General features: G+C 36.5%; 1 protein-coding gene across 1 annotated transcript in view; it reads right to left on the reverse strand.

Annotated features, from left to right (window-relative positions):
• The window catches only part of STXBP5L (syntaxin binding protein 5L), a 368,748-nt gene extending 356,169 nt beyond the window's left edge, over positions 1–12,579 (reverse strand). The window contains exons 1-2 of the mRNA XM_060149320.1: positions 12,483–12,579; positions 11,148–11,344 (exon numbers count right to left, since the gene is read on the reverse strand). Of these exons, the coding sequence (XP_060005303.1) occupies positions 11,148–11,336 (189 nt within the window). The 5' untranslated portion in view covers positions 11,337–11,344; positions 12,483–12,579. The remainder of the gene's footprint in view (positions 1–11,147; positions 11,345–12,482) is intronic.
• Positions 12,580–13,020: the final 441 nt, after the last annotated feature.

Genomic DNA, 13,020 nt, shown 5'->3' on the forward strand with positions numbered 1-13,020 from the left:
AATATACCAAAATGCTATCAGAATCTACCATCTCTGCTACTTTCCCAACACTTTTCTCTTATTTAAAATCAATTTACACGCTTACTCTTAAAAGTACTAATCCTATCAATTCTACTCTCTATTATAGTGTGACCTTAATTCTGTCCATCATTTTACCATAAATATTTTTACCCTAATCAACTTCCTCTTGGTCTAATTCAGCTGTCTCTTGGTAGTTCTTGGTTTGTTTGCTTGTTTTTCATTTGTTTCGTTTTCACCATCCTTGATCTCTTTACAATGCTGAGATACTCTTGAATTTGTCTCTTAATAATCTTTCTTAAGAAAGCTTCAGATTATCTGCTTCTACTTTTGAGTTTTCCTCATATCATTCTGCTCAGTTCTCCTATGTCTCCTTTGCTAGCTTTACATTTTCCATCTACTTAAATGTTGACAAACTAAGCATTTCCCCCAGACTCAACCTAACTTCTCAATACTGTACTGCTTATTTTCAAACTTTCTTTGGTTTGCAGACTTATAGACAGGTTTTTAGTCAATTTATAATGAACAAATTAGACTGAACATTAAGCCATCCAATAAATTTTCATGACAGTCTAATGTTATTGTGTTCATTTAGGTAAAGTACTAGATTTCTAATGTGACTGAAATCTATAGGTGATTAACAGAGGAGAAAAACTGAAGAAATATAACAGTTTTCTCTAGCTACCCTACCTTTTAAATCCAGGTATTAAACCTACATCTAAAACCACCATTATTTGTTGCTTTTATGCTATTTTCAATCCAAGAGATACTTACTGTATATACATAATCCAATTATAAGACACAACTAAAATTAATACATTAAATATTATATATTTTAATTAAAATTCATTATATTGATAATATATCATCATTACATAATATACTCAAAGTCATTCTCTACACCATCAACAACAATTGGTAATTTGGGGCCTCCAATAGAACTAAAATCATACTTTCTTTCTAATATCTTACGTAAGTCCAGAAAGTACCATAAGTGATTTCTCTGATAAGTCAACCAAAACACACTATTTCACTCATTAGAGTCAGTTGGCTGAGAATGGTTTATGACCTAATCATTTTTAACTCTGTATAATAAATATTTTTTGAATAATAAACTTGTCAAAATATCTTCTTGTATTCCTTCAGTGACTATGAATGCTCCATTTAACCAAGCCTCTCTACATGTATCACAGTAGGCCTATTATGCACTTTTTGGAAGTCTTATATTCTATTGTTTACAACTACCTTCTATAAATCCTTTAAATACAATTTCTATTTTTTTTTTCTAAAACTTAATCACTGATTTTCTACCAGTCCTTATAAATAACTTTTAGCTTTACTTAGATAAGTAGAAATGATTCCCCGGTATGCTTAATATATATTTTTAAATAAAAACACTTGTGTTTAACACACATCAAAAGATTAGCCTTCAAATAATAAAAAGAAGAAAAGTTGTCTTCTTTTTTAAATTAAAAAAGAAAAGAACTCTTGCTATAACTAAGATCTTTTATAAAGATTATTATTTTGACAATTAATTAGGAACAAAAACTCAATTTTCTCTGAAGAAAAACTCAATTTAAAAGCTTAGAACAGGACTTCTATTGTACTTGAAACCTTTAATGGATACAAAGTTATTGCTATTAAACTAATATGTAAATGGTTCATGGAACCATAATGTAGGAAATCAATATAATCATTCTATCATTACAAGTAAACTATGAAACTTAACTATGGTTTTTCACAGGCATATCTTCAAGTAAAGTCGGAAGGGGTCTACAGAAATGCACTAAACTTCAAGAGATAGGAATCTACTCTAATCATTACTGAGAATCCTACAGATAGCCAAAGTCAGAAATTACATAAGATTTTAAATCAGTTCTATATTGAGACATACACAAAGCACGACACCGTTTGTTTTTAAGGACATAAGAACTGCCATACTAAATGAGACCAACAGCTCAATTTGCTGAAAATATACTAGTACCAAAGGACCTTTTGTGAGAAAACATAATTGTTCTCTATGGTAACCTAAAAAATTTGTAATCATACTTCCCACAAATCTATAATTTCTTACTCAAGCCTGCCCCTGCACCCTTATGCTCTCAGGATAGGCAAAGTAGAGAGCCTAGAGTACTGAATAACTTGGCTTTGGTTTTTCTAGCTCTTAAAAAAATTTTATTTTAATTCTTTTTGGTTCTTAAATTTGTTAACACCTCAATCCTAACAAGAGAGCTTAATTCTTCTGGTTTGCCTCCATTACTGTTCTTAAAGATGTCTATTCGCTACTGTACATTCTAGTGACGGGAGCATGAAGTCTTTGTCAGATGCTTTATCCATAATAAGTTATCCTGCAGTATCAACTGTACTATGTTTTATTCAACCCATTTATAAGTATAGAATGAGACAAGTCCACACATCTCAGGGAATCTTGTATAGTTCTTTTAATGAATGAAAACTGCAGAAATGTGGAACTATGATCATGGTCTTGTGCCAATCTCAGGTACAGAATCTCCCAAGTAAAATGATATGAAATTGGAAGAATATGGGACAATGAAAAACCTGAGGAAGGGATATCTAGGCAATTAATCTCCTTTCAGCTTTCCAGGGTCCTGGAAAGCCCAACTCTCCACAGTCCACGACCATGTTTCTGAGCTTACACCAGTTTATCTGGAAAGATCTGATATTATGTTTGGTATGAATATCATGATTACAAATCCATTTCCATGTAAGAAGTTACACTAGTTATCTACACATTGTCTCTGACACCATGACCATTTATAAATTCAACTTATAAATGTTGATGAATAGTGAGTTGGTTAATTTAAGAGTTTATTCAAACTTCAGCTATTATGCCATCTGGTTCTAGTGATGTATTTATTTTGTCTATTTTGTTAATTAGGTCTAGAACATCCTGTATGTTTGTCACTGTCAGTCTAATATTTCTGAATTGTTCCCCTAAAAAGATCATTTGGAAACAAAAATAAAATTGAAATAAATTTAACTGAATCTTTCTACAATCTTCTTTTCCATATCTTTCTAAAAAATATATACCATGTTCCTAAAGTGGTGTCACTCTTTTGCTCAGTGGTTTCCTTGTGTTTATGTAATATAAAATGTATTTAATAAAAGCCTTTTCCAAAAAATTGTTCAAAATATATCTATTTTGCTCTTAATACATCACTCTATCAGATTCCTTGCTCTCATTTATTCACTCAACAAATATTTGACTGCCTTCTATGTGGCAAGCTCTGCTCTAGGAATTAGAGATAGTTGTCCTCATGGAATTACATTATAATAGGAGAAGCAAAAAACCAAGCAAATAATATATAATTTAATAACAGGTAGTTATAAGTGTTATCAAGAAAAAATATCAGGATAAGGGTAGAGAGTAAAGGGGATGAGCAGTGGTCAATGAAGATCTCTCGGAGAAGTTAATAGTTGAACTAAGAATTAAATGATGTAAAGGGAACAAGTAATATAATTATTTGGGGGGAAAATGTTCCATGTAAAGGAAATAGCAAATGCAAAAAGCCCTGAGGCAGGAATCATGTCTGAGAAACAGTAAGAAAGCAAGTGTAGCTGGTGCAGAATAAGTAACAGAAAACAGTTGAAAATCATGTCTTGTCAGGGGCCAGATCATTTAGAGCTTTGTAAGACATAACAGGACTTTTGATTTTATTTTTAAGAGAAATGAAAAGCCATTGAAGAACTCTGAGCAGGAATGACATGATATGATTTAAATTTTAAAAGGATTCTTCTACCTATTATGAGACTGTGGTGAAGACTGAGTGAAAGCAGGGGAAACCCGAAAAGGCCATAAAATAGTAGCCCAGGCAAGACATGTGGTGGAAGAGACATGGTCAGATTTGAGATGTATTTTTAAGGGAGAGGCAACAGAATAGTCTTTATCTTCTCAAAGTCTCTATGTTTCCTAAGGAATTAATCATGTTGCCTTTTCTAATAAGTAAGAAAAATGAAGCAGAAAAAGTACTGGATTTGAGAATCAAAAACCAGAGCATTAAACTTATCTATGTCTCTTACCAACTTGGAGATGTAAGGATACCACTTAAATTCTCTGGTCTCAGATATCTTCTCAGTAAAAGGAAAATATTAACACTATCCTTGGCTTCTTTATAGGACTGTTACGAAGGTCAGATGGGATATTTTGCAGATGAAGCTTTCTAATTTTAACTTAAGCAAATTACTAGATTAACAAAAACTCTCCATTCTCTTTGTAAAACACAGATTGATACTAATGGTTCATTAAATGCTTGAAACTAGTAAACTTGTAGCTAGAATACTCACACCCTCCTGCTCCCAGACTAACTAGGTGTGGGCCAGGTAGCTATAGGGATGAACACAAAATAAATCTAGAAAAAAAATATATGTATATATATATACACACACACATATGTATGTTCATCTATACTTTGTATATAGGTCTGTGTATATATATGTGTATATATATATACATATATATTCATCTAGATTATACACCCATGTGTATAAACTGTCAGCTGATATATATACGTGTGTATATATATATATATATATAATTTATTTGCTTGTTGAAATATATATCTCATCTGACACTGAAGTTTCCTCCTTATTCTACTTTAAACAAACAAAAACTGAAAATTGCACGTAATGAATTTGGGACGGTTTATGGATGAGAAGTTCACATAGAACTCTAATCAGAGAACCAGTGTGCAACAAAATAATTTTGGTCATTTATCAAGTGATTTGTAAATTGATGCATATTTAAATGTTTTCATTTAAAATAAAATGTTTAAGACATATATCATTATTAATGACTTTATGCTTTAATCTCTTTTCAATTAATCAACCAACCATGTATATGCTACTTCATTTATAAAGTATATCAAGTGCCTGCTATACTGGTTCTCAATATTGACTGTGCATCAGAATCTCCTGTGGGGTCTTTTTTAAAAATGCATGTGCCTAGGCCCAATTCCTAGAAACTCTGATTTTCTAAGACTGGGTAGAGCTAGAAATCTTTCTTTTAGACAGAGTTAAGAACCAGTGGCCTAACAGGTAGTGAGCACCCTAACAATAATAAGAAAATAAAATATAATTGTCTCCCAGAGTTCATAGTATAATAGTAGTGACAAAAAAATCTTTTTTAACCACAATAAGTTGCTAAATTCACACTATAGCAGATCCTATAAGCAAACAGAGAAGAGGAGGAAAAAAAACCTAACTCTGCCTGGGGTGGGTAGATGAGGAAGGCAGTGGTCAGAGCTGGTTTCATATAGATGGTGTTTCAACTACAAAGTAATGAAAAGTAACTGGAATTCTCTAATTATATTAAAGCTGGAAGAGATATTCTAATCTGTAGCAATAAGCTAAGAAAAGGCGTTGAGATATGAGAAAATATGGTGCTTTCAGGGAATACAATATATTTAGGGTATCAAGGAAATGAGGATGGAAAGGTAAACATGAGCCCCTTCTGAAAGGAACTATATAAAGATCAATTAAACAGTTTGAAGTTTAGTGTATAGAGCAGTGGTTTCAAATTGTGTTCATGGAATTCAAGTTTGGAAAAGGCAGTTCATTACTGCCAAACATCATGGGCATTCAAATGCATACATACTGAACTTAAAACATTGCAGTAAACCGATGCCATTAACCTGTTTTTTGCTGACCTTGAACAAAAATTTCTTCTACCATTTCTCTTTTTGAACTTCATATAGATGTGTCACTGATTATAAAGGCTGTACTTTTACTTTTTTAAGGTTAGCAAATATCCTACGACCTGTCTATGGATAATATCATACAACAAAACCAAATATAAAAAAACAGTTTTTTATTTATTGGCTGAATAATTTATTATAATTTATTTTTTTAATGTACACCAATAAAGTACCATATTTATTTGTTTTAATAGGTGTTATTTTGCTTGGATTTCACATAAGACCCTTGTTTCTAGATCACCACTGCTCTAGGGAAACCAACATAGAATTTTTAGCAGGGAAAATGACATAATTACATTATAATTCAGAAATAACCATTATTATAACAAAATGAATTGGAATAGGGTAAAACAAGAGGTGACAAAATCAGTTAGGAAGTGATTTCAAGAGACCAGGCAAAACAAACACATGAAAGAATACTCAACATCATTAATTAGAGAAATGAAAATAAAAACTACAATGAGGTATCACCTCACACGGGTCAGAATGGCCATCATCAAAAAATCTACAAACAATAAATGCTGGAGAGAGTGTGGAGAAAAGGGAACCCTCTTGCACTGTTGGTGGGAATGTAAATTGATACAGCCACTATGGAGAACAGTATGGAGGTTCCTTAAAAAACTAAAAATAGAACTACCATATGACCCAGCAATCCCACTACTGGGCACATACCCTGAGAAAACCATAATTCAAAAGGAGTCATGCACCACAATGTTCATTGCAGCTCTATTTACAATAGCCAGGACATGGAAGCAACCTAAGTGTCCATCGACAGATGAATGGATAAAAAAGATGTGGCACATATATACAATGGAATATTACTCAGCCATAAAAAGAAATGAAATCGAGTTATTTGTAGTGAGGTGGATGGACCTAGAGTCTGTCATACAGAGTGAAGTAAGTCAGAAAGAGAAAAACAAATACCGTATGCTAACACATATATATGGAATCTAAAAAAAAAAAAAATGGTCATAAAGAACCTAGAGGCAGGACGGAAATAAAGACACAGACCTACTAGAGAATGGACTTGAGGACACGGGGAGGGGGAAGGGTAAGCTGGGACAAAGTGAGAGAGTGGCATGGACATATATACGCTACCAAGTGTAAAATCGATAGCTAGTGGGAAGCAGCCGCATAGCACAGGGAGATCAGCTCTGTGCTTTGTGACCACCTAGAGGGATGGGATAGGGAGGGTGGGAGGGAGGGAGACACAAGAAGGAAGAGATATGGGGATATATGTATATGTACAGCTGATTCACTTTGTTAGACAGCAGAAACTAACACACCATTAAACAATTATACTCCAATAAAGATGTTAAAAAAAATGGGCACAGGTTCGTGGTGCCCCAAAACAATTACAATAGTAACATCAAAGATCACAGATCACAACAAATATAATTATAATGAAAAAGTTTGAATTATTGTGAGAATTACCTAAACGTGACACAGAGACATGGAATGAGCAAATGCTGTTGGAAAAATTGTTCCAATAGAATTACTTGACGCAGGGCTGCCACAAACTTTCAATTTGTAAAAAGCACAGTATCTGCAAAGCGCAATTAAGCAAAGCACAATAAAATGAGGTATGCCTGTATACGTTATGCTTTATACACTGCAGTATTCAAGGCTCAAATTGTCCCAAATTTGGCCAATGTGAACTCCTTGAAGTTGACCCCTGTATCCACACAACCCCAGTGGTATTGAAAGCATTCCTGCTTTCTGGCATAGCAAGAGGTATCAAGCTCATCTGGTACATTTCCTGCCCTGGACCTAGAATCAGCCATTCTTTTCAAGGAGCCCTTCTTCCTTTTGTTGGTAAATGGCTTTCAGAGACTATGATCAGCACTGGGGATGCTCACTTCTACCAGACTGTCATTATTATTTCTATGCCCTCTCAGTAAATAAAGCTAGGAAATATGTGAATTTCAGAAAGAAAACTAAATCATGCATTCATATGGATATTTCCAATTTAAGTGAACAATTAAATCATCAATTATTATATTTGTATCCCTTTGCTTTCACACTGAAAATCTTGGTTTTAATGACATTAACATGATTGCGTATTTGCTTATGCATATACATAACATATACATATATAATGTATATTATGCATAAAATAGTTTCAAAGCTACAAGACTAGTATTACTACTAACAACAGAACTATCAATTGTGGGACTTCCCTGGTGGTCCAGTGGTTAGGACTTCAAGCTTTCACTTGCATGCTTTCACTTGCACAAGCTGTGTGGTCAAAAAAAAAAAAAAGAACTATGAATTGCAACTGAATATTTCATTGTGGTTCTTTTTGCTCTTTAGGATATACCTCACCATGGAGGTCCATTAAAAGTTTGAGTTTTTTGTTTTTTGGTTTTTTTTTGCAGTACGCAGGCCTCTCACTGTTGTGGCCTCTCCCGTTGCAGAGCACAGGCTCCGGACGCGCAGGCTCAGCAGCCATGGCTCACGGGCCCAGCCGCTCCGTGAAATGTGGGATCTTCCCGGACCAGGGCACGAACCCGTGTCCCCTGCACCGGCAGGCGGACTCTCAACCACTGCGCCACCAGGGAAGCCCAAAAGTTTGAGTTTTAATGTCATTTGAAATAACTTTTTTTCTGTGTGGTTTATACTATCAATTTTATATACTCCTAGGTTGTGGTATATACTATCGATTTTATATACTCCTAGGTTCATTTGTATCCATTTGTTTCAGATTTGTAGGAGTTTTTTTCCTTTTTGATCCAAATTTTTTAATTATATGAAATGTTCACTTGTTCCAAAATCAAAACTATAAAACAAGGTGCAGTCAGAGAAGCTTTTTAAACACTTTATCCCTCCTTTTCACAATAAAGGTGTTTTTTAAGGTTATGAAATTGGACTGAATTGTTAAAGAGAACCTGATACCAGAGAGAGATTCAACAGAGTGCATTGTTAGTAACAGTTACAGGGGGGAAATTACATGTTAATGAAATAAGCCTTATTCAAATCAGTAAACATGTTATAGATCCAAAATAAATTTTACATACACACACACAAAAAAGAAGAGACCAGGCAAGAAAATATGGTGGAATGAACAAGTACTGGAGATGGTGAGAAGGAAATAAATTGTAAAAATACTAAGGAAATAGGACAGAATTTGACAACCAATCAAATAATAGAGAGGAAGATAGTTTTCAAAAGAGCAGATTCTTGATTTGTACTTTAATTTTGGCCATATTAAAAAGGTAGAAGTACTCAGAAGGTACCAACTGCTTAGTACTCAGAATAGAATGTTCTTTGCACATCTAATCAGTGAGTCCAAATTAATTCCCCATTTTAGTAACAGTTTTAATTTTGGAGTTTCTTTAATGCATCTTTACACATTTTATTACAGTCCAGGTAACCTAAAGTCATATAACCACTTTTTAAAATTAACTATATTCCTATCTAAAGATGTCACAGAACTTTCCCCATTTAGTGAGATTTCAATACTATTAGTGTTCAGCTCACATAGCTTTCTATCCTTATAATTTCTTTGAATATTGTTACCTAATATTTTATAACCCACTGGTTATAGTCATTCCACCAAGAACAAGGTGATTTTAAAACTTTAACAATCATATAAATATGCGTTTCACTGCCTTTTCCAACTTATACATTGCCTTCACCTAATTGTCTTGTTTGATCTTCCCAACTACCCTCTTAGGTAAGAAGAGCAGAAATACTTATTACCATACTACAGATGAGAAAATCAAGTCACAAGGCAGATAAATGGCTTTCCAAAGAATATGTGGCTGGCAAGTGGCAGAGCTTTAAATAAAATATAAATTTTCTGATTCCTAGGCCAGTGCTCTACCTACCATCCCATATGTTTTTGAAGTAATACATATTTAACTTCAGCCACTTTGCATGACTGTCTTGCCTAAATAAATAGGAAGGTGATTATCTATCCCATTTTCCTCTCTTGCATTCACCCATTTCCCCTGAAATGTTTTACTTAAAACCTTCTCTACCAGTTTATACCATCAACAGTCCAATGCCATTCTGTTTCAGAAATTTATCTTTTCTATATCAAGTTTACCTCTACTAAAACTATCCTGCATTACTATCATATTCACGAACTGAGAGACTTTGGAAATTTTTTAAGATTCTTGGAATGGTAATAGTAATACATCAAAGATTAGAGAATCAGGGCCTAAGTTCCCTGCTTAGCAGTTCAAATTTGGCCTTTAGGACCCTTTCACATATTTGCCTCATGACCACTGTTAAGCTCCTCCCTAATCTGACAAAATATCTATTATTTCAAAGTGAGGACAAAATTGTATACAACTTTGTATACAAAATTGTATTGTATACAAATTTCACAGGGTAGATTAGAATTAAATCTGTTTAACCTAATTCTAAATAAACTTGCTTTTATGTAATCTATAATATTTTAGTAATTATAGATTTGTTTTTATAATGACCCTACTGGGAACAGAAATTAAGGGAATAATTGAAACTTATCCCATGACACATAATCTGTTTACTACAAAAATAATTTTAATAATTTCAAAAAAATTTGTGTTGAATTACTGAAAAATTTAATACTTAATTTCAAAAATTTACTATTTCTTCTCATGTATTCAAACACATTTATAAAACTATATTCATCTGCATCATATGAATGACTTGGTAACTTTCTTACTGCACATGACACGTCAAAAGCACATTCTTAGGCCACCCCCCAAAAAAGGACAATACAAATTATAAATCACTTGATGTCAGAAAATAAAACAATTATCTCTATATATTAACACAATGCTTGTTTTGTAAATTCTCATCTCTCCCCATCAGAAACTCTTTCTTTTGCTTATTTATTAGAAGTTCAATATTAAAGTATAATTACCGAAAATGCTTCCTCACTAAACCAGAACACAGGCTATTTTTGCGTTCTTACAAGTATTAAGCCCATAGCGTTTGTTTGTTTGTTTATTAAGAATTTAAGAATCTGGGTGTGTTTTTATTCAGAATTTTAAACACTGCCACTAGATATTTTAAAATGGACATATTCATCTAGCTCTTATCCACTTAATTCTAGCAACATCTTAATAGCTTTAATCATTTTATACTGAACAGTGAAATAAAATTAGTTTCTCTGAATGACAGAATGGGATTAACTATTTATACATAAATATTAAATTTAAAAAGTAGTCCATTAATGGGCCTTAATATTATCTTGCAGAGTCTACTTTTTATGTTTGCTTGTTTCCCTCTTAAACTATCATTGCTTTTTAAGTTGATGCTTGGAATATCTTAATTCAAACTGACCTACCCACAAAATTCTCTGCACCAGACTCTCTGATACTGGCATCTCAACAATTTCCAGTCCCTGGAGTGTTTTAATTCTTTCCTCACAGTAGTAAAATAAAGAAATAATAAGCTTTAAGCCAATTCAAAACTTACCTTACAAATCTGGAAATAGTCTGAAGTCAAGGTTTCCTGAATCTCCTCTCTGAGAACCCCTGCAGTCCCTCCTGGATGCATGGAACCACTTCCAGCCCCGCCACCACTGTTACTGCCACTGCTGCTACTACTGCCAGGGGAGGAGGCAGTTAAGCCATCCAAAACTTTTCGGAAATTAAACTTCTTCATTTTAAAAACTGTTGAGAAATTCAAAGGAAAGGGTGACTTAACACATGGAATTATACGTGGGTAAAAGTGTTTAGCTTTTCATCAGTCATGGCAGTAGCCAGTCCGCATTTTACGAGCATTGGCTTTCAATGAGTAAAAAAAAAAGGAAAAAAATCAACCTTTGGTCAAATTTTAATTCTAAAATGCATATCCTTGAAAAAGAAAAAGAAAACACAACTCCAAAAGCACCAGTATTCCCTCCTCAGACACCAAATTTTCAAGGGCTTTATCCCCAGCTGTAGCTACGCTTTATCAGCACCGGGGTAAAAATAAAAGGCAGTGTCATCATCGTCATTAGCATTATATCATCATTATTATACAATCAAATCAGAGTCCATCAGACCAAGACTCTCTTTCTTAAAGGTGGGCTTTCCTCCTAAAGGTTGAGCTCAGTATTTTATTTTCAGAAAAATGGTGGTGGGGAAGAGCTCGTATTTATTCTGCCACCACCTTCTGGGCTTTCCCTCATCATCTTCAACGCTCCCTTTTTCTCAACAGGAAACGCGGGGTGGTGAGGGTGCCTTTTACCATTTCCACCCGGTACAGCCCGGACCCCAAAACACTTGCAGGTGACCCACAGCAACAGCCGACGGGAGGGGCCAGCAGCGGCGCCGACTGCCTCCGCTTCCCCCTCCGTCTCCCCCTTCCCTCCCCGAGTCTCTGCCCCCACCCCGCTGCTCTCACCCTCCACACCACCACCACCACCACCACCACCCCCGCCCCGCTCTGCCCGCAGCCGCCGCCTCGCTAGCCCGCCCGTCCGCTCTCCCCGCAGCACGTTGGTGGCTCTTGGGGGACATGAGGCAGTGGTGACGACGGTTGCGGCCCGAGTCCCGCCACAGCCTGCTGGGCAAGGAGAGCCGCCGCTCCCGCGGTCCCTCCCCGGACCGAGCGCCTAGGCGCCGGGCTCTCGCCCGCGGGCGCGCTAACACGCAAACACCCTCACACAGACATTCGCGCGCCCAGCCGGAGCACACGCAAACACCCTCACGCAGACATACGCGCGCGGGCGCTCACGCGCACAGACACACACACAGGTGTGAGGGAGCCAAGGTTGGACGGCGGCGTCGGCGTCCCAGAGGGATGACTGACTCCCGACTTAGGCACCTTACTCAGCCGCTACTATCCGCCTGCCAGCCCGGAAAGCTGTGGGTGCGGAGGGATGCGGGCTCGCAGGCGTCGGTCCGGCCCGGCTCCGGCCGCTTCTCCAGTCCCTCTGGTAGCGGCGTCCGGCGCTCTCCGAGGTCCTACCGGAGCAGGCAGTCTCCACCGCAGGCTCCGCCCTCCCGCCGTGGGAGGCAAGCCCCGCCCCCAAACCACCCCCTCGCTCGCCCGCCCTTTCTCCCCTGGCTGCTAGGGGCCCGCGAAAGGGGCGGAGAGCTCCGGTACGTCAAAGGGCGGGAGTAGCCTCGGCTCCAATCCTAGGCTCCAAATAGCCAAGTTCCGCGGTGCGAGGCGCGGAAGAAATTTGTGGATAGGTCGAAAGAAGCGCCAATGAAAGGGGGAGGGGAAAATTTAGAAAGGCAGGTGAAGTATTTGATTGACAGCGGTATTGGCCACTATGCTGGGGGGCCGTGCTTTGTGGGCTGTAATTGGCGCTACCTGTTGAAGGACGCAAGTGTGAATCAATAGAATGCCAGGAAGC

Source organism: Lagenorhynchus albirostris, chromosome 5 (genome assembly GCF_949774975.1).
Source record: "Lagenorhynchus albirostris chromosome 5, mLagAlb1.1, whole genome shotgun sequence".
NCBI classification, from domain to species: Eukaryota; Metazoa; Chordata; class Mammalia; order Artiodactyla; family Delphinidae; genus Lagenorhynchus; species Lagenorhynchus albirostris.